Source organism: Adiantum capillus-veneris, chromosome 15 (genome assembly GCF_014529385.1).
Source record: "Adiantum capillus-veneris isolate H3 chromosome 15, ASM1452938v2, whole genome shotgun sequence".
Taxonomy (NCBI): domain Eukaryota; kingdom Viridiplantae; phylum Streptophyta; class Polypodiopsida; order Polypodiales; family Pteridaceae; genus Adiantum; species Adiantum capillus-veneris.
The window spans coordinates 100667193-100689968 of record NC_140945.1 but is presented as its reverse complement, the minus strand read 5'-3'; the positions used below and the strand labels follow the sequence as shown (position 1 = coordinate 100689968).

Here is a 22776-nt window from a genome sequence, read left to right as displayed (position 1 = left end):
GCGTATATAAGTAGAACCACACGCTTTTTGTCCCAATGACAGAACCTAGCTCTCTAAGACAACATCAACCATACAATTTAAAGTTGGTTCAATGTTTACTAAAGTTCTTAACGCGTTTTCCATTTGAAATATAGTCTCTCATAATATGTTGATTACACGATCTGCCTAATATTGCTGTGACAAGCATTATATCTAATAGTATTTTACTATATCTTGAGAAAATAAATTGTCACGAACCAAGCAAGACTAGTTGTGTATGCTCATTGCTATGTGAGTTAGCTTTTGAGCTAGCCACTTGGTCATAAGATTTTGCTGCTTGGTTTACCATCCCTAAGCGGACAATTTCGACGCCAATCAAACTAGTCAGTCGACGACGGCGGGCGCCATGGAAGGGGAGGCTACAGGCTCGTCAGAAGAGGAGGAACCAAAAGGCGAGCAGAGCTTCCACGGCGTCTACACAGAACATTCAGAGAAGGACGGAGATAATCTTGTTGCACCTTCACTTGAGGAGCCGCCACAAGTAGCAGAAGAAGAAGAAGATGAGGAAGACGAAGAAGTAGAAGAAGAACCTCAGTCATGGAGAGCCTCTCCAGAGCGTCTCTTTTGGAAGTTTGCAGAGCAGCCTATGAAGCTTAGAGTCCACGATTTGAGGATAGAAGGCAATGTACGTACGAATGATAGTGTGATAGAAGCAGTGCTTGAGAAGGTGAAGAATGCAAAGACGTCCAATGAGCTTTTGCAGGAAGTTGCGCGTGCTAATGCTCATATTGAAAGCCTGGGAATATTTGAAGAGTGTGTCATCAGTCTTGAGCCTGGGCCTGTGGAGCTTCCTGGTACTGCCAATGTCATTGTGAGTGTAAAGGAACCTAGTAGAGTCTACTCTGGTGACATGGGAGTTTACACCAAGCCTGAGGTAGAGCTACACCTTCTTATTGCTGCTTTGAAATGTAGAATTATCCTTGTTGCTGGTGAGAAACACTTTTGAAGTTGTGCATGAAATAGAATGATCCGATTGATTCTTGTTTTCAAAGGGTTACAAGCTTGTAAGATTGGGGTCTGCTTGTCAATTTTCTTGAGAATATGGTGTTTTTGTTTCTCTTTGTGATTTCAGACACGGAATTGTATATTTGAAGGGTCCTTGAAATTGAAGAACCTCCTTGGGCGTGCAGAAACTTGGGATGGCACTGGTAGTTATAGCTGGGATGGTGCAACAGAGTTCAGTGCTGGATTGTACTATCCTAGGTTTAAAGATTTCCCAGCTGCCTTTGTGACCAGGGCATCTATATTTGGTCAGGATTGGATGAAGTATTCTTCCTATACAGAGCGTATTGTAGGACTCTCTGCTGGATTGGTATCCAAACGCCATGATCTCAGCTACAACCTTACTTGGAGAACCTTGGAGGACCCTGTGCGTACTGCATCCCGCTCAGTTCGGAGACAGTTAGGGCATTCTTTCCTGTCCTCGTTGAAGTACACATTCAAGATCGATAAACGAGATTCCCCTCTAAGACCAACCAAGGGGTATGCTTTCAGATCAGCGACTCAAATTGCTGGCATTGGACCTGATAGTAATCTGCTTCGCTTTGTTCGTCAGGTTGGTATCTTTGGCAAATTTATATCTGTTTTTGCAGTAGTTCTAGGTAATTATGTTTAGTGACCTCGGATCTTGTGCGCTAGCCACATCAAATTCTCTTTGGTTAGTCATGGAAGGTTTACTTGCCGTTGTAGTTTTGTTTTATTTATGACAGGCTGGCTACATAAAACCTGGCTTAAGTGAAGAAGGACCCCAGATCTGTTAGATTTACACCACTCTGCTACTTCACTTAGGTCTAGGGCATACATGTATGGCTAGTATGTCTCCGGGCTGGCCACCCACTGCATTGTCCGGCTGCCCACTTTTGGGCCGGCTGCCTATCTTTTGTCCGGGCATCCTACATATATCCTTTTTATGCTGAGTTGCGGGGATTTCATTGGCATTGCCCTACCTCCCCTTGAGCACCTAAGTACCCACAGATACACACATCTGATTGTATAGACAGGGTCTTCTTGTTCTGGTAGTCAGTGGGGGGACTGATCGCCCCCTTTCCCACACAGGTGTTGTGTTCTCTCTCTCTTTCTCTCTCTCACGCTTCCACACACGCGCACTTGTCAGAGTGTGCAACGGAAGGTGAGAGAGAGAAGGAGACAATGGCACGAGAGAGAGAGAGAGAGAGAGAGAGAGAGAGAGAGAGAGAGAGAGAGAGAGAGAGAGAGAGAGAGAGGACAGGAGACAGATGGTGGAAAGGCTACAGGAGATAGATGTTGGAAAGGCTGCCAGCCCAATAACTCAAGATGGCAAACTCTACATGATGATGATACAATGAGAAAGAGGGTGCCCCCTCTCCTATATATAGGAGAATAGGGGCTAGTCGGGCAATAATCCTCAATATAGCCCAATGACCTAAAAATATGACCCTCGAATATAAATGGGGGAATATGTGATAAAACAAGGTTTAAAGTGGAAAATGTGCTGAACAACCCTAAGTGTGCCTGAGATCTCTGTCCAACAGGTGTACGGGTGGCCAACCCACAACCAAGGGCCAGTGCACGTGATGTGTGTGAAGCCTATAGATAGTGTGCGAAGCATCTGGAGATGAAGAATCTAACACCTCCCCTCAACAACAGATGCGGAGAAGCTGTCGAGGAGAATGCAACACGCCTGGTAATCTGGAGAAGATGTAAATCCCGGGGAGAAAAGGACGAGGAGTGCCAGCCAAACAACACGACAATCCGTACAACACCAATGTGATGACGACCAAGGGTGAGGAAACTCCGATCAAGTCGCACAAAGAAGCTGATGGAGTGGCAAGCTACGGAATAAGTCGCTGAAGAGGATCACTCTGACAAGAGGAGAGGAAAACCACCAAGGTGGGAAACCGGTAGCATATCCAAGTCAAAGAAGCTCGAGCAGAAGAGGGACGAAGAGCAGGAAGAAGCTCAATAGGGAAGGCATTGTCCACCATAGTAGACAAGATGACAGGATAAGCAATCCATTCATGTAGAGACCACATTATCTGCAATCTTCCGAGAGAGGAGTCGTCTCAAGGGTATTATAAGCTGCAATATGATTTGTCGTTCCATGGTAGACACACAATATCGGACAAAAGAGTGTGAGGAGATCTTGGGGAAAGTCAACCTGTGGGAGCACATCCACCATCGGGGTCTAGACAAAATATCCAAGAGAGTCTGCAAGTGCAAGTCGTGAAGACACGCGACATAGGAGAACTTCGCCCCTGGGAAAGTAATGGAATGTGGTGAGGTTATAGATGGCTGAGAGGATGCATCGAGAAGAATGACCGGTGTTGTAAAAGTCATAGCCTCGGAGTAGACCAACAAAGCAAGGAACATCCATGAGGTCTTCACTGTGTAAGTAGTGCATAGGTACATCCAAACTGCAAGTGGAGGAGCAACATGATCAAGCAAAAGCAAGGAAGAAGCTCTACCAAGTAGAGGCAAGGCAAAAGAGCCACCATGGAGCAGTGTGCTGGAAGAGACCATGTAGGCATCTAGATGCCAAAGGATACTCACATCTAGGAGAACATGTCCAAAAAGAAGTGTCTGACGTGCCAAGAGGCACAGGTCTATCGTACAGAGAACCAATGAAGGAGGTGGATAGGGAAATTCCAAAAAGAGAGACAGCATTCGAGGGAGAGGGAGGGAGGGTTACTGAGGAAGAAGCAACGATGGAAAACACAAGCCACGTCCACATAAGTACATGGACCAATCCAATCCCCTGCATCTTCCCGAGGGCAAGAGAACCTCGAGGAGGGAAGGTCTGCAATGTCAAGGGAAATCTGTCCGTTGTGCCAGAACCTATATCTGAATCCACATCTCAATGGCGAACGAAAAGGAGCAAAGGTGAAAAGAGGATCTGAATAACTGCACCATATAGAACGCCAAATGACCGCGAAGTAGGGGGTGCATGATGGGTGAGGCAAGGGAAACCCGAAGGGATGCCGATGAAGCAAAAGTCGAGGTGCTGTCCAAACCTGAAATCGCAGCAAAAGAGAGCTCGAAACACCGCGAGAACGCATGGGTTTGAGCAAAACACCAGGTGATGGAATCACCGGATGCCGAGAGTGTTGAGGGTTGTAAATACACCAAAACAGGCTGAAAATCAGCAAGGTAGAAGTGGGAGAATCGATGGCAAAGTCATGGGGATTGATCAACTTCCAAGCGGGAAGACCAAGGGGCAAGGAGCGGGGCTCCGGCTGTCCAAGATGGGCAAGGCTGAAGTAGAGGTAAAACGCTGGTCAATCTGTTGGTTGTCCTGCTGCCAAAAACGCTAGTGCCACTGGCTGCTGTCTTGCCCAAAAACCGCTAGGGATTAGGCTGAAAAACGTAGATTAGTGGCTGCCTTCCTGCAAAGCAAGGTAGTTAGGTACTTAGTGTTCTGTACATATTCGGTACATAAGGTACGTAGTACATAATGGATTGAGTTTTTAGGTATGTAAAAATTCGTACTTTTTTTTACAAAGCCTAAAACAGGGGGAACTTCATACATTTACTTATGCATTCACCAAGACTTCAAATAAAGACTAGCAAATCAACAGTACACCGTTACAAATGCCAAAAACTGGAGTCCACGACTCTAACCGAACAATGAAAACGCAAAGTTGAGATTAGCTAACCATTGATCAATGTCTACAAACAAATAGTAACAGATGTTTGCTGGCATGGTCACAAAACTAAGAGCATCAAAATAAATACATAGTGAATCATGAAAATGATAAATCCAAGTCTGAAGTCTCAAGTCCTAACTCCAATAACTAGTAAGCACTAAAAACCGCACACTCAAAAGCCATCATCATCATCAGAGGACGATGAAGATGATGAGGATGACATCTCTGCCTCTGTGAGGACATTGCCCTCATCATCATACTCTGGCCCTGTAAATCCTGGGTCCCCTGGTGTGTCTGCATCATCCTCACATAGATCACCCTGCTCTGAAGTCTGGAGGAGACGAACAGCCGGGTTCGCTCGAACCCGAGGTCTGCGTACTGGAAGCTTCCCAATCTGAATGCTCTCTGGCCGTGCGATGTCAGGATCTGCAGCCTCCTGCTGGAGAGGGATGCTCAAGGTCTGAGCGCGTGACCTGGTGACTTGCCTATCCACACTCTCCAACTCTGCGAAGGTCTCGCAGTATCTCCTCCTGCTCGTCTCTGATATGAGTAGCTATCTCCTCTACTGTAGGGTCTGGATCCACCTCCGTAGGATCCACCTGCACCAACATTGATAAAAATCCTTAAAAATTAAAGATACTTCAAGTAATTCAACCTAGTCTATATACGAGCCTTTAGCGGACTGAAGCATGGAACAAAGTTCAAACCTGCTTGGGATTTCCCAAAGCATGGAAAGAGCGCACTAGCCTCATGTTCGCTCGACAGTACACCAACTTCTCTAGCTGGGTCGTGCTCAATTTGTTCCTGATCTTCGTGTGCACCAAGGAATATGCACTCCAATTGCGCTCACAAGCGCCAGCTGAACAATCCTGATGGCAATGTAGTAATGTACACGAGGTGCAAATCTTTAGAGGACAAAAGTGCACAAGGTCAACATTTTAGGCACAACTCACAAACATGTTACAACTTTGAGTACATGAGAGAGATTACGTAGAGCTAGCTTGCAAATTTGTGGAAGACCTGAACTTCCATAGTTCTGCCACCAACTTAGGGGAAGCTTGGTAGCCTCGGGTCTCACTGCAACACTCCTCATGAAAGTAGGACCCAAGTTGTTCATGAAGCTTGACATCTCACCACCTATGATTAACTGCTCATCCTGGCTGAACATGCGATTGAGGTACTCTGAACGAAGGGTCAGCAAGGCCATGTTTCCAAAAAGCTCGGGCTTCTTGTAGAAGGGATGGAGTATAGCTGCCATCCCATGAATGGGACGATGCATATACTGCCATCGACTATCTACAATAGCCAGAATGTCGTTCCGTCTGCAAGTTCAAAAAGAACAATCATTGAATCTAAGATTGGCAGATTGCCTAACATTGTATTTCAGAAAAAGCAAGGTAAGCAACCTAATGAATCAATGATTCTTAGTACTTACCGCTCTAGAGGTAGTGTCCTGCACGTCTCAATGTGTCCTCTCATCTGCATGAAAAGGTGAAATACTAGACCAAGTCTAGATCCCTCCATATCTGTCACGTGCAAGAGAACAAAGAGTGGTTGAAGAGCCACGGCAAAGCTATGCACCTTTGTCCAGAAGGCTTCATCTAGAACCTTCCTCTGAATGGCCTTGGTAGGCTCTTGTCCTGCATGGCGCATTAGGCGCCACTTTGGATCCACAACAGTTTGCAAAAGTGGGTCCCTCAGCTTGTACAATCTCTGAAGAACAAGGTACATGTATGCAAACCTGGTCTTCGAGGGCAGCACCATATCCAACGTGCTGTGGCTCCTGCAGTAACCAGAAGCGCATAAAATTCAGCCGCTCAAGGCGTTTTTCGATAATACCTCCCAGCGCGTGAAATAGGGCCAAAAAAAAAAAAAAACACCGGTACACTACGTATCCGTTCGTACGGTATGGTACGGTACGGATGTACTATATTGATACGATCCGTAGGTACGTAGGGATGCAACCTTGCTGCAAAGAACGCAAGATCAGAAGCTGGCTGAAAAACGCTGATGCAAGGGGCTGAAAACGCAAGGTCAACATGCTGCCCTCCTGCAAAAACGCTGATCTAGATCTGGCTGAAAAACGCTAGGCAGAGGAGATGGTAGGTAGTGGAGATGAGGCAGAGGGAGCGAGGGGCGCTAGCAAAGGTTGCAGAAGAAGATGCAGATCCACAAAACACTACGGCTGAAGCAAAAAAACGATGGTCCCAAAAATGCTGATGGAGATGAAGCAATTCTTCACGATGAAAATCTCCGTAGAGTCCTCCCAAGTGTAGGCGACGGCAGATCCAAGCTTAGAGCTCTGATACCATGTCAGAGTGTGCAGCGGAAGGTGAGAGAGAGAAAGAGAATGGCACGAGAGAGAGAGAGAAGAGACATGACGGGAGACAGATGGTGGAAAGGCTTGCAGCCCAATAACTCCAGAGGGCAAACTCTACATGATAATGATACAATGAGAAAGAGGGTGCCCCCCCTCCTATATATAGGAGAATAGGGAGGGGTTGGGCAATAATCCTCAATATAGCCGAATGACCTAAAAATATGACCCTCCAATATAAATGGTGGAATATGTGACCGGAAGAGGTCTAAAGTGGGAAATGTGCTGAACAACCCTAAGTGTGCCTGAGATCCCTGTCCAGCAGGTGTATGGGTGGCTAACCCACAACCAAGGGTCAATGCACGTGATGTGTGAAGCCTGTAGACAATGTGCGAAACATCTGGAGATGAAGAATCTAACAACACTCTCACATGGTATTGGAGCTTCAGGCTCTTCATGATCCAAGGCGCTTCACATGCATGAGGTTCTTTTCCCACAATTAGATCAGCCAGAGTTTCTGCTAGCGTTTTTACCCCAAGAGGGGGGGCGCTGTCACAAGACGGGCATCACGTGCCAATAGAAAAGAACAGACTGAACATACTTTTAGCACTTCAATAACAACTGAACTGAGAGAGAGAGAGACGACACGCGACACGGAGTGGCGGAATCCCACCCCAGAGAATATTGGCCCCAAACCTTGGCGTCCCTTTCGGTATTTCTTTATATTGAATCATCAAAGTACAAGCCGGTACTCTAAACTCTGCACCTTCTCCAGGAAGCATGCCACAAAATGAGCCCTTAACACATATTTAATGGCCCTTGGCCTATGAAAAGCAGTTTACATGAAAAGCCTTCAAACTCAAAAGCTTCTAGTCCAAAAGCAATGCCAAAAAGCTGCCAACATAAATCACGGAATTCCGTACAGCAATCAATGCAAAACGCGGAAATCTGTACAGTTTGCCACGTCAGCAATCCAACGTGAATTTCAGGTTTTCCATACAGCTGCCACGTCATCAGCAGCTACGCAATTCCTTCCTTGTGTGTGTGTGGTTCCGCTTATTTATATTTACTTTGTCACTTGGGGCCCCATTGGACGGGGTATCATAAGTTGGTAGGACTTCTTCTTCTACTGTTACTTGTTCTTCCTAGGGTTTAGGCCCCTCCACCAGCATCTGCAAGTTGGCTCCATTCTTTAGGGCTTTGACATGTCCAGCAGTTTGTGACAGGCGCCATCAATTGGAGTCTTTTCATCACGGAGACACCCTTCTTCCCTTGCGTTTTTGCGGGAGAACACCAAATATGCTTTCCCCACACCAAGCGCGAGCAGTAGGACACTTTTTCGTAACTGGGAAACCATCTGCTCCACTTGCGTTTTCAGCCAGCATTTGCGTTTTAGGGGCTGAAATGTCACGTGACACATCCCAACCCTAGTGTCCGTGGACAAGCTACACCACAGCATGGTTCAATCAGTTTAGTCAAGTCAAGTTTAGATTAGCAGTGATCTGGCACTTTTGTGAGTCTATTCGTAGACCGTGCATGCCCAGTCACTTAGCATAAATGCATATCCTCCGGTTGCACACAGCATGATCATCGGAATTCTCATCAGAATCCATTAGCATCAGTTAGGGGAATTTTCCAGTGCATTTAGCCTATTTTCCTATTTTTGGTTATTTTCACTTATTATTTTTAAGTGACTTTCCAACAAAAGTAGGTAGGGCAATTTTGCTAAGTTAATATATAAGCAAACCCAAGTTAGCACTTGCTGGTAGAAGAGGCAGCAAGATCTTCCCGCTCAACAGGCAACTTCTCAGCAGTACCCCCTCAGACCACTCCTGGCGTTTTTGCATCTACACCCCAGCTTGGCGTTTTCCTTCTCTAGCAGCAGAGCCATCACCTTGGCGCTTCCCCACATCAGCCTATCGCCCTCAAGCACCTCAGATTTGCTAGGGTTTTGTCTCCACAGCCCAGCGTTTCGGCAAAGGGAAAGGCAGCCCTAGCGTTAATGAATTTCAGCCCAAACCGCATCAAATTTGCAGCATTTCCAGCCAGCAGAACCTCAGCCCTTGCAGCGTTTTTCAGCAGGTGCAAATCTGCCCTAAACGCAGCCTAGCAGGTACAAGAATTCAACATTTTTTACCATCAGCAGGACCCCCGAAAACTCAGTCATTTTGAGCCATTAAAAACAGCAAGAAACAGTCAATTTCAGCCTCGAAGACAACCCCGAATTCAGCCCTAGAAGATCACAAATTTAAGCCTTAGCCGTCGTCATCGGCATAGTCCCATTGCATCAGTCCATTGCATACGCATTGTTCACTTTTGTGCAATCAAAGTAGACCACTCTCTCCGACGAGAGTGGGGCCTTCGGAGGAGGGTTTTACAACCTCTCGGTGTCATCTCTTCTCTCTCCTTCTCTCAGTTTCATTCACTTGCACGCACAATATCCATTCACTTTGTTCGTGACCATAGCACTCTCCATAAGACGGAAAGCTCTCTCTTTCCCTAAGAACTAAAAGGAACCTTGAGCAAATAAAGATCACTAATCTTGAGAAAATGCAACATTCATTCCGCTGCACCTTACATTGGTATTAGAGCTTTGGAAGTGTTCTGCATTACTCAAGGAAAGAACCACAAGAACCACAAGAATTTTTTTTGCTTGTTGCGATCGCACGAACTCAAGTTTACTTGGTCGTGGCGATTCCTAATCGTGTTTTATTGAAGAGTGATAGGAATCCCAAGAAAGAAGAGCTTGTCCAGCCTCCCCTTGTATCTCTTTTCACTCATTGAGAGCGGACCGTGCACTTAGCGGCCGGCCAATCGACGTGAGGTGGGAAAAAGCAACCTTGGTGTGAGCGCAAGGCCGCCAAGGGGTGCGCCTGCAGAAAAGGGTAGAACTCGGGTGAAGAGAAGATCCTTCTCAAATGCGGTTTGCAAGCGAAAGAAACCTCAAGAACCCAAGAACCCAAGACCCGCAAGAACCCAAGTTCCTCTTGAACTTAAGAACCCAAGATCCCCAAGAACCCAAGTTCCTCGTGAACTTAAGAACCCACGACTTCAGAATGATCATCACTCGAAGCGGAATGGATACTTCGCTTGGAGGTGATGAGCATGAGAGAGGCGAAGAAGAATTTTCCTCACCAGAAGGTTTTTCCGACCCTTCCCCATCTACGACACCGATTGCACTAACTCCAATGGAGGAGTTGGAGCTGTTGTTTATGGAACAGAATTTACAACACAAAGCAAGAAATGCCGCAAGAATGGCAGCCATAGCGCGTGAGCGTGAGCAAGCACGCTTGGAAGCCAAAGAACGACAAGCCAAATTGGATCGTGAATTCCAAGAAAGAAAAGCAGAAATGGAACGCCGACTCGTAGAGAACCAAGCAAGACAAGCAGAATTTTATCGCGAGAACAAAGCACGATTGCAAGAGATGTTGCGACTCTTTTCTCAAGTTCAGGCACCGATGCAAGAGATTCGGGAAAAGGATACTCTCTCAGTCTCTTCTTCTCCAAAGCATGATACACACGATTTGCATGATTATGTGAAGCATGATGATGATTTGATTGACAATGACTTGCATTATGATAAGCATGCTGATTTGAATGACAAGCATGATTATTTGGATGACAAAGATAAGCATGATGATTTGAATGATATTGCTAAGCATGATGATTTGCATGATCAAGATGTGATTTCTCACAAGCATGATGAGTTGCATGAAGAAGATGTGATTGTTCACCAGGATGATGTGTTAGTGGATGCTTTTTCTAGCAAAGCTAACCTCGTTGTAGATTCGATCAATCACGAAGAACCGATCTTGGCTTTCGAGTCGAGGTCCAAAGAACCCCCACAAGACGATTCGATCATTCAAGAAGAAGCGATCTTGGCTCTCGAGCCTTGGTCCAAAGAGCCCTCACAGGAAGTATTATGTGTTCGTATGATTGATACGCACGCATTGTTCGAGTGTTTCATTCATGAAGGTTTCTTGTATTTTAGTCAGCATCGTTATTTGATCCCTTTTACTAGGCATGACATATTGTATGTTGAGCACGTTTCTATCATGGATGAGCACGAATGTATGCGGATTGTTCATGAAAAGCTGAAAAGTTTGTATGTAAGGAAGTCACATGCCATGTCTCTTCCTTGGCATGACACAGTTTCCGAAAGATCACATGATAGTATGAGCACCAAGCATGGACATTTCCATTGTGATTTGCCACAGTTGATTGATTTTGATCAAACAGAAAAGATTCGATCTCATTGTTTGCATGTGTTTGATGAACGGGTTGTCACTCTGTCTCTATGTTCATCCACACTGCATACACAGTCTTTAGAGACGACACGATTTTTTTCCTTCACCTACATGGAATGGGTATGTTCATGGGTTTGTGCTGGAGATGGTTTCAGGAATTTTCAGCCATGGAGATTCTTAAAGACGAAAGAAACAGGATACTCGACGAAGTTGAAGCATCAAAGGAGCCACAGAAGACTTTGAGTCCCTTTCGGCGCGGCCCAAAGAAGCAAGCGTTGCAGACCTTTATGAAGTTCAAGTACCGTCCGACCCACACATCAGAGTGGGCCGGCGAAGAGTCCCTTCCAGGATTCCGGATGCTGTTGGCGATATCCCTCGACGCCATACAGTTCGGTACCAGTACCTCACTTTGAAAAGGAGGGGATGTCACGTGACACATCCCAACCCTATGTGTCTGTGGACAAGCTACACCACAGCAGGGTTCAATCAGTTCAGTCAAGTCTAGATTAGCAGTGATCTAGTACTTTTGTGAGTCTATTCGTAGATCGTGCATGCCCAGTCACTTAGCATAGATGCATATCCTCCGGTTGCACACAGCATGATCATCGGAATTCCCATCAGAATCCATTAGCATCAATTAGGGAAATTTTCCAGTGCATTTAGCCTATTTTCCTATTTTTGGTTATTTTCTCTTATTATTTTTAAGTGACTTTCCAACAAAAGTAGGTAGGGCAATTTTGCTAAGTTAATATATAAGCAAACCCAAGTTAGCCCTTTCTGGCAGAAGAGGTAGCAGGAGCTTCCCGCTCAACAGGCAACTTCTCAGCAGTACCCCCTCAGACCACCCCTGGCGTTTTTGCATCTTCAACCATCCCCTGGCGTTTTTGCATCTACACCCTAGCCTGGCGTTTTCCTTCTCTAGGAGCAGAGCCATCACCTTGGCGCTTCTCCACATCAGCCTATCGCCCTCAAGCACCTCAGATTTGCTAGCGTTTTGTCTCCACAGCCCAGTGTTTCGGCAAAGGGAAAGGCAGCCCTAGCGTTCGTGAATTTCAGCCCAAACAGATTTTACCCATGAGTGGATGTGTGATATGTTCAACCTTGCACTTCAACATGGTATGCCTTATGATTGGAGTACTAATTGGGTTAAGCCTTTGCATAAAGGAGGGGATGTAAAGAATGTAAGCAACTATCGGACTATAATGATTTGGTCTCTTATGGCAAAGTTGTTTGGGTGCATAATGGAGATGAAATTGAGTGATTGGGCTGAAGAGAATGACAAGCGTGCAAAGGGACAAGCGGGTTTTCGTCGATGCCATAGCACCATTGATCATCTTGTCACTCTTCGTGTTCTCATGGAGGAAAGTCGGTTGAAAGGCAAGCGATTGTATTGTTGTTTTGTGGACTTTAAGAAAGCCTTTGATATGATTCCACGTAACAATTTGTGGAGAAGGATGAAAGAACTCCAAGTGCGAAGTGAGTTTATGCTTGCGGTTTCTCGAATCTATGAGAAGGTGATTTGTCAATTGCGCATGGGAAGAGAAATTTCAGAAATTTTTGTAAGCACTATTGGGGTTAAACAAGGATGTCCATTGTCACCAACTCTCTTTGGTCTATGCATCGATCAATTGGAACAAATGGTACTTGACTTTATGCAAGAAGAAGGCATTGAAGAGGTCACTATTTGCAATGCGGTAATCATGCTTTTGTTGTATGCGGATGATGTAGTGCTTCTAGCACACACTTTAGAAGATGCACAAAAGCTTATGGTTGTCCTTGAGAACTTTTGCTTGCATAGTGGGTTGATTGTAAATGAATCCAAAACAAAGGTTATGCTTGTGAAAACCAACCATAAGGAGAAGCCATGCATTGTGTACAACAACGAGACACTTGAAGTTGTTGAGAGCTTTAAGTACCTTGGCCTTGAGGTTCCATCCAATCACAAGTGGCATGAATGTGCTATTCGTTGTTTGGAAGCGGGAAAGAGAGCATATTATGCATTTGAGAACATGTGTAATGCGGGAAACATCAAGTGTTGGGTTCTCAAGAAGTATCTTTTTGATACATTGGTGACACCGGTTCTTCTTTATGGAGTTGAAGTGTGGGGCGGGAGCATCTCAAAGTCTACTTGGAAAGAGTTTGAGAATGTCTAAAAGCGTTTTCTTACAAACTTTCTCCAAGTTAAGACACAAACACCATATATGCTCCTACTTCTTGAGTCGGGATCTCTTCCAATTGAGGTTATGGGCATGGAAAGGGTTGTGGAGTACATGATAAAGATGCGTCAAAACCCCTCACATCGACTTCCTACAATTGCATGGGAAGCAAGCAAAAAAGTTCAAAAGACGCATAAAAGCAAGATCTTGAGCATGGGATGGATGCAAGACATAAAGAAGTAGTTTGGGAGATGGGATGCATTACACTTGCTACATGATGCTTCAATTGACTCTCAAGTGAATGAAGCTTTTCTACAACGCCAATGTATTACGGCTTGGGAGAAATCCGGTGGGTCACGCTTCATACATTACACCACCTATATTGCCCCCAACTACAAAACCATGTTCTTCGCTGAGAGAGGAAACCGTACTCACACTTACATGCTTGAGCCTATTCCCTTGTCCGCGATACGCACTATCGCAGCAATTCGGCTTAGCTCCCATTTCCTTCGATGCGAGATAGGGCGTTGGGGCAATGGAGAAGAGTCAAATCGATTGTGCACATTATGCTCACTGCAAGTTCGAGAGTCTGAGTACCACACACTACTAGAGTGCTCAGCTTTTGATCACATCCGAACTTGCTTCTCTCACATTTTCAGCCATAACTTAGACCTACACACTTTCCTCTCCCAGCCAAAGTGTGGGCTCTCCATTGCGACTCTCATCACTACAATTTTGGAGCATCGAGAGTCACTCATCAGCCATACACATACTACATCACATGTAACTTTGGTCCCATAGGTCATATTTGACCTCCGAGGACGATAATAAAATCTATCTAAAATCTACCTCTCTCTCTCTCTCTCTCTCTCTCTCTCTCTCTCTCTCTCTCTCTCATGTTGGGTTTCTGATCATGGCGGGCTTCTGGACGCGCAAGGTTGGGGCTGTTGAACGCACAAGGTTGTGGAAATGGAGGGGAAGTAGGTCACGCAGGTACACCCTCTCTCTTTTACTCTCTCTCTCTCTCTCTCTCTCTCTCTCTCTTTGCAGACACGCTGTACCAAGCTACACGGTAGTAGTTATAGCAGCGCACAGGTGCAAACACAACAGTACACGCATGCGGGCAGATTACAACAGTGTAGTGTGGGGGTTTGGGTGCTGTCGAAGGCGGCACACATCAACAGACTTGCTAGTTCGTGCAGACCCTCCCCCACCATCAGTACTCAGCAGTGTTACTAAACACGAGTAGAACTGAGGGCGTAACAGGGGCCGTTACGATGGAGGTCATGAGCGCTTCACCAGTTTGCGTACGAAGTCGACCTTCATGCTTACAAACAAGCCGATAACACAAGCCGATAACACAAGTAGAAAGGGAGATGAAGGAATGGAAAGCAGAGATGGAAGGATGGTGGAAGGAGAAGGCCAACCTTCTTCAAATGTTCCTCAATGAAGGTACGCAATGGAAGAAGGAGAAAGAGGACCTGCACGTAGAGATACAAGCACTTAAGGCGGATTCACAAGCACTCAAAGAAGAGGTCTCAGCCCTCAAGCGAGAACTTGCTGATAGAGCAAGCAATGGACTAGAGGAAGGTGAATTCTAGCCCTCGGTGACAGAGAAAATCAAGGTCATCAAGGAACAAGTACAGATGATCAAAGAGGAAGAGAAACAAAATGGGGCAAAGGTGTCTTCATGGGTGGATGTAATCACGAAGACAGAGAAAAAGGCGGATGAGGCCGAGAAATGGATAGAAGTTGTTAAGAAAGGGAAAGGGAAAGAAACCACATCTATCCCCACTCCTACAATCATTATCATGACTTTAGAAGAAGAGCAGTGAAGGAAGACTAGAGCTTTGCACATACGAATAACCGGTCTAAAAGACTGAGACTATGTGGAAGGTGAAGTCAAAGAACTTCTCCGCATGATGGGTAGTGAGGCTACTCATACAAAGGCATGGAGGGTAGGGAAGAAGACACAAGGAAATGGGGAGACTTCAAAAGAAAGAGCTCTAATCATGCGCTTCCCATCCATGGAGGCAAAGGACTGACTTCTTGAAGAATGTCCTACACTAAAGAAAACGGGCATATTCCTTGGAGATGAAGTATACTCACACAACTTGCTCATATGAAAGAAGTTATGCCCGAGATAATGACAACTCGAGAGAAGGGGAAAGTGGCCTTCTACAGGGATGGACGAGAGGTTTTTATGGAGAAGCGTCCCACATGACGGTGCGAGACCTATGAGACCACACTTAGAGTGGCTACATGGAATTGTAATGGATCTTTGCGCCTTGATGCAGGGGCCTTTGAGGATAGTTTCACAGGGAGACATCATTTTCTGCTCTGAGACGCATCAGGCCCCGGGGCAGTCCATGCTCCATGTGAACGGATACAGATGGGAGACAACTTGCAGACAAGAGACTCGAGCGCAGAGGACGAGGTTCAGGAGGAGTGGCAGTCTTATTCAAAGAGGAGCTACAGTCTCTGATACATATAGCTTGGAGGGATGAGCATGCTAGGTACATGTGGGTGAGACTGAAGGTAGAGACATGTAGATATCTCTACATCGCTATTTGCTATTTCCCTCCTAATACGTTAATTTATGCATCACCTAAAGGACAATCCCCCTTCTCTATTTTAGATGATGATATATGGGAGTTTTCCAGAGATGGCGACATTATTATCTTGGGGGATTTCAATGCTAGGAATGCCCATCACCAGACAGTATTCTATGATACCTTAGAGGAGTTGATGCGGGAGCTTGATATTACAGAAATGGGCGTGTCTAGATTATCACAAGATGAGGAGCCCACTGAGTATGGCAGATGATTGATATGGGGACTGCACATGGATTGGCCATTTTGAATGGCCTACAGAGATTCCCTGTAGCAGCAGCTGGTGGTTTTACATGCTTTCCACACCGGCATGGCGCTAGCACAGTGGATTATGTTATGGCTCCTCTAGGATTCATTCCTTCCTTCCAGGATTTCGTGGTGGGAACTAGGCCGGTTGGGGTAGCAATCGATCATACTATCTTGTCTTTCACTCTATCGTTCCAGTTCAACACAGCTCCATTGAGAGAGGCCTCCACACATACTTGGTATACCTTCATGAGGGAGATGGATCACGTGTACACTGATGAGATATACAGGCAGCTATGCACTCAAGAGCCAGGACGACCACTAGATGAGCTCACCCAGATTCTAACAGAGACGCTACATGATGCACCCTCAGAGGCATATCCCCACAGCCAGCCTACATGCAGACAATCTGGGAGCATGCCTTAGGACAGTTGGTATGATGAGGAGTGTAGAAAGATGAGGATTAGATTACAGAGAGAGGTGCTCATGGGTACTACTACACATAGATAATCACGAATTATCTTCCGCCGCCTAGTGCGACGAAAGAAGAGGGCTTACGTATCTCAATTAGCGCGTGATCTGTATGAGCTGTTTATGAGTCAGGACTCTAGTGAGGCATGGAGGCTTTTCAATGAGCACTCTCCACCGCCAGCCATCACTTCCAAAGAGACATGGGGGGAATATGCTACATCTCTCTATACAGCATCGAGGCAGCCACCTTTGCCTGACCCTGCAGAGGCATGCCCAAAAACATGTACTTTCTTTACTGCTGAGAGGGTAAGGAAATCCATTGACAAGATGAAGATAGGGAGAGCACAGGATCATGATGGTCTGGTAGCAGAGCACTTTATCCATGCCAGAGATATGCTTGCAGAGCCGCTTACTATGATGTTTAATAGAGCCATGTATGAGGGTTTCCTTGAGACTTGGAGTATGTCCACTATTGTGCCTATCTTCAAGTCGGGAGATCCTATGCTTCCTGGGAATTACCGAACCATCATGGTTGGTCACACTCTGGCTAGGCTATATGCATCAATTCTTGAGCATGAGCTGAGTGGATGGGCAGAAAGAGAGGGCATACGAGCAGCAGGACAGGCAGGGTTCAGGAGAAGTTTCTCCACTCTTGACCAGATTTTGAACACTTCGAGCCATTATTGAGGAGGGTAGACACCATGGCAGGAGGATATATTGTAGCTTTGTGGATTTCCGCAAAGCCTTTGAAAAAGAGAGGGCATACGAGCAGCAGGACAGGCAGGGTTCAGGAGAAGTTTCTCCACTCTTGACCAGATTTTGAACACTTCGAGCCATTATTGAGGAGGGTAGACACCATGGCAGGAGGATATATTGTAGCTTTGTGGATTTCCGCAAAGCCTTTGATACAGTGCCACGAGCTAGATTCATACGCAGATTGCAAGACATGGGGGTGCCCACAGAGCTGATATGGGGGATCTTAGCTTTATATTGGACAATGGTAGGACAGGTACACTACTCAGTGTATGTCTGACATGGTTCCCTCCACCATTTCGGTGAAGCAGGGTTGTCCCCTATCTTCGACTCTCTTTGGGATATATGTAGATGAGTTTTCAGATTATGTACATACAGAGGGTGATAGAGGTGCCCAACTTGCAGGGACGTGGATTCCGTTGCCATTATATGCTGATGATAATGTGCTGATCTTCGATTCTCCAAAGGGGATGCAACATCATTTGGATGCATTGCATGGATTTGCACGGGACAATGGATTGTCTGTGAACCTTGGTAAGACCAAGGTAATGGTGTTTAACACCACGGCACAGTGGGTAAGGAGGTCTGCCCCCACTATTACATATGGTCGAGAGACTGTGGAGTATGCAGATACATACACTTATCTTGGGGCGGTTTTCAGTGGTCCAGTATTTTCCCTGAGGCATGCAACAGATACGTGATTGACCAGAGCCTATGCAGCATTGGGGAGACTTGAGAGGATATGTTCGCAGGTTCAGTTCAGGAACCTCGGACAAAGCTTTGTCTCTTTGACACTTTGGTCACTTCGGCCATGCTGTATGGAGTGGAGATATAGGGCCCCTCAGTTGATCATCATAGCAGACCTGGCAGTACTGATGTATGGAGAAGCCCTTGGTGTCTATAATTTCTCGGATGATTAGGGCAAAGGCCTCAGTACCACATGACATTGTTAGGGCGGAGCTCGCTGCTCCTCCATTGGTAGTGGAGGCACTCACTCGATCAGTTTCATTTATGCATAGCGCTTGGTCACTCGATTAGCACTAGAGTCTTCATGACAGCTGGCATTGCAGGGAGATAGATCATGTTGGTATGCAGAGATGGCGTCTTGGTTTCAATTACACGGCTTTAGTATGGATCGGCTACCCCCATTTCAATACTCTCTGAATGCACCCTCCATCTCCCTCACTAGGGAAGAGATTACCAGGCTTATCAGACAAGACTTGATTCAGTTGGATACGAAGAAGACATGGATACAACCTACACATGAGCTAGGTACGAAGATGACTTTCTAAGAGAACATCTTCTCCAACTCACGGAAGATGGTTTTGTGATCAGACCAGGATACATGGATACTCATCTTTCCCACGGGATACGATGTGCTATTGGTCAGATACGCACATCCTCACATCAGCTAGAGATCAAGACAGGCAGATTTAGAGGAGTACCCGCTGAGTCCAGGATTTGTCAGGTGTGCCAAATAGAGCCAGAGACAGAGCTATATTACATGTGTCACTGCCCAGTATACTATGAGATATGAGGCCGCTTTCACTGTCTATTGAGAGAGGGTTTTGGGCCACTTTCTAGAGTCATGAGATACCAGGATCAGAGATGCCTCGGATTATATTCATTGGAGATTCGCAAACACAGAGAGGATCTCTTGAAAAGGGGCACAATGAGAGAGATCCAGAGACAGTGGAAGATTACAGATTTCTTTCAGTCACAAACAGAGGAGTTCGAGCAGCCCCCACAGCATAACAACACCAGAGGCATACTGCTTGATCGGGCGATAGAGTTGGGGCGGTCCCGTCGCCCACGGATGAGGTGGCCCTCTCGACATCGATTCAGATTGCGACAAAGGATCCATACCATACGGGCGCGACATAGGAGCCATTCCGGATAGTGATGTATATGTATATGATGCCTCGATTGTCAGAGGGCTCCATTGCATCAGCTCACCCTTCGTATTCCCCTTTGTATCAGCTTTCACCCCACCCGTATCCACTATTTCTTTTCAATTCTTTGTACTTTTTGTACCCAGACCTGGTATTAGATTCACCACATGTAACCTTTTGGTCTCATAGGTCATTTTGGCCTTTTGAAGACGTTAATATTACATTTCATTTCATTTCATTTCTCTCTCTTAAAGTTCAGTGATTTTGCGGTTCTGTTCGTTTGTTGCTATTGATTTCTCACTTCGAGTGTCCAAGCCTGTAGCAGTGGTATCCGAGCTCAGAAAGATTCTTCTTCTACGGAGGATCCGATCTCTTTTGTAACACACACAGGTTCTCGAGGAGAATTTGGCAAAGCATTCAAGATTTTGTTTGTCAAGGAACCTTCATGTCCCTGCCCCGGACTCGCCACTCCCACCCTTAGTCCATCGCGCATCGGGCGCGTTCCCTCTTGAATCGCTCTGTCTTAAGGGGCATAAGCCATAAAGAACCCGAGTTCTCACAGAGAATCTGATAGAGATAACACCTCTAAATTCTTCTGTAAATTAGGTTTTTTAAAAATGTTATGAATTTTTATGTATTTTAAAACTGAAACTGTTCAAACTTCAGTACTATGTATCTTTTCGAACATATATGGAACGCTATGCTAGGATCAACACCAGGATTTTTGTGAATGCATTATTCATTCTTTTAATGAAGGTGTAGACTTCATAGTAACAGGGGACGGAGGGGACGGACCCTAGGGATGGGGGACGCCCATTTCCGGGACGGGGACGGGTGGGGACGGACGGGAAAAGACCTGCCAAGTGGGAACGCAGGCAAAACGTCCCGGGGACGGCAGGGGACGGCAGGGAACGGCAAGGGACGGAGGGGACGGCAGGGGACGGGAGGGGACGGCAGGGGATGGGAGGGGACTTTTTTTTAAATTTGAAAACCTGATCATTTCTAGAGGCTAGTTTCTCTCCAATAGTCATATGTTTGAACTTCAAAGCACCCCAATGGCTATAAAAGCCACCCTTTGGGCCCTCATTTCTCGATGTTTTATCAGCACATTTGCGTCTATATGACTCATGTTCTTTGGTCTATTTAGTGTAAATTAGTGGTCAAAGTGATGCTCTATGTATGTGGCATGTGTATAGGTAAAAAAATTCCAAAAAAACTCTTTTTTTTTTTTTTGCCGTCCCGACCTCCGTCCCCATTTCCTGACTTTTGCCGTCCCGTCCCCGTTCCCGTCCCCGTTCCCGACCCCGACCCGCCGTCCCATGTAACTATGGGTGTAGTGCCTTTCTCCCTTAGAGAAAGCTTCGAAGGAGCTTTCTGAAGAAGAATCTTCCTTCTCCTTTTCTATTGGATTCTGTTAAGACTTTTGAGCTGTTTTATGATGTCAAAGGCGTTCATAGCCAACCATGCTGTCGCTTGATAATTGATGTGTTTAATTGGTCCTTTATAGTTAGTTTACAACATTACACTGTGTCGTTAATGATCAACAATTGTTTTATGAATTGAAGCTTTTCTGGCTCGAAAACTCTAGAATTCTGAAGTCTAAGAATGTTCTGTTTTTATTTACTGGCTTTTACTAATAACTTTGTCTCTTAATGGCAGGAATTAGATGTCAGGTGTGCAATCCCCTTGGGCTTTTACAATGCTGCTTTGAATGTGGGGATATCAGGTGGTCTTATTATGCCTTGGGGTGAAGGTTTTCGGCAAAAGACGACTTCTATCAGTGACCGATTTTTCATAGGCGGACATACGCCTCTTGTCTGTGGTCTAGATGGTCCAGTGACAGTTTCTGGTTTCCGCTCAAGAGGCTTGGGGCCAATGGATCTCAGGCGGCGAGCACCTACAGTTACAGAGGGCAGTGAACCTGCTGAAACAAAAGATACTCTTGGGGGTGACCTTGCATTGACTGGTTTTGCAGATCTGTCATTCGATCTGCCATTGAATTTTTTGAGAGAGCAGGACATTCATGCCCACTGTTTTGTAAGTGCAGGCAATCTTTTTGGTCTACCTGAATTAGATCGTCAGTCGATGACTTGGGAAAAAATCTACTCCTCGACAAGAGTTTCTGCAGGCGCTGGTGTAGTCATTCCAACCAGGATCCTCCGCCTTGAGGTCTCTCTCTCTCTCTCTGTCTCTCTCTCTCTCACATGCATGCCCCCCCCCACCCCTCCCCCCAACAACACACACACACACACACACACACACGTCTCTTTGTTGCTTGCTGCTTTTTTCTTTTGGACTAGAAAACAGTGGTGGTTTGTACTACTGAAAAACCCCCTATACTCAAAAGAGATCCTAACCCTTGGGCAGTATAAACCTGTAATAGAACTTGGCACATAGGCCAGAACATTAGCCTGTGCTTAACCCTTAGAGAACAGCTGTGCATATGGCAGGATTTCTTTGGGAGAGCATGTGCGATTTCCTTCCATAAGATTTTTTATTGAGGAGTTAATTTGTGCTTGTTTTCAGATGCAACCTGCTAGATGTCTTATGTCTCTTGATTGTGTGATTTGTGGGAGTGTTGATCTTGTGCGCGCACACATCCGGGTGCATGTGTGCCCCGCACTCGCACTCGCACTCGCACTCGCGTGCATGCACTCATGCACTGTGAAATTGAAATGTTTCAACATGCATTTTTATTGTTCAAATTGTTTTTTGAAGCAATTTTTGGCTGTGTTGCAGATAAATTTCTGTCGAATTTTGAGGCAATTTGATAGTGACTGTGGCAAGACAGGCTTTCAAGTGAGCTTTGCCAGCCCTTTTTAGTCAATGGAAACATTAACAACAGTTTTGGCTGCAAGGGAAAGTTTTTCCTCCTTCCTGTTCGGCCATGAATAACAGTTTTGGGTAGTTAAGAGTTACTCGTGATGATCCAGAGGTTCTGAGTTACATCAGAAGCCTTTTGCGAGGTCGTAGACTGTCTGAAGTACAAGTCTATCTCTGCGAATTTTTTCTCTATTCTCCACTTGTAACATTGGACTATTTGGAATCTTGGTATGGAATTCAGAGCTGTGACTTTTGCAATGGGTGTCCCATAACTTTACACCAAATTTTCAAATCATGCTTCATGTCCAGACTCGCAGCTTGGAAGTTGTTTCAATTGCCAATTTGTCAAAGGTCTTCTTTTTCCTGGGGTGTGAATTTTGCCGTCGCAAGGTGACTTACGTGTAAGGTCAGTGGTCGCTATAATTGAGGCTTGTTTGAAGAAGTATGATCTTCTCCCTTTACATGGTTCTCCTCTTCCCTTCACCTCCTTTGTAACTGTTGCATACGTGCTATTGAAATCAGTAAGGCATTGAGGTTTTTGCATTTGTGCGTCTCTCATCTCGTTCAAAAAAAATTCTGCGAAAAGGAGAATGCGCGG

The 22776-nt window shown here is 45.7% G+C and overlaps 1 protein-coding gene across 1 annotated transcript; it reads left to right on the top strand.

Annotated features, from left to right (window-relative positions):
- The first annotated feature begins 303 nt into the window (after positions 1-303).
- LOC147441161 (uncharacterized) lies at positions 304-22480 on the top strand. Its single transcript, XM_086482857.1, has 4 exons — positions 304-913; positions 1112-1594; positions 21015-21524; positions 22095-22480. The coding sequence occupies exons 1-4, from the start codon at positions 386-388 to the stop codon at positions 22176-22178; spliced, it is 1605 nt and encodes a 534-aa protein (XP_086338983.1). The 5' UTR covers positions 304-385; the 3' UTR covers positions 22179-22480.
- The last annotated feature ends 296 nt before the right edge of the window (positions 22481-22776 follow it).

Coding starts and splice junctions, on each gene's coding strand:
- LOC147441161 (XM_086482857.1), top strand. CDS start 386: ATGGAAGGGGAGGCTACAGGCTCGTCAGAAGAGGAGGAACCAAAAGGC. Junction 914..1,111: donor GAGTTTACACCAAGCCTGAG/GTAGAGCTACAC, acceptor TTGTGATTTCAG/ACACGGAATTGTATATTTGA. Junction 21,525..22,094: donor CCAGGATCCTCCGCCTTGAG/GTCTCTCTCTCT, acceptor GCTGTGTTGCAG/ATAAATTTCTGTCGAATTTT.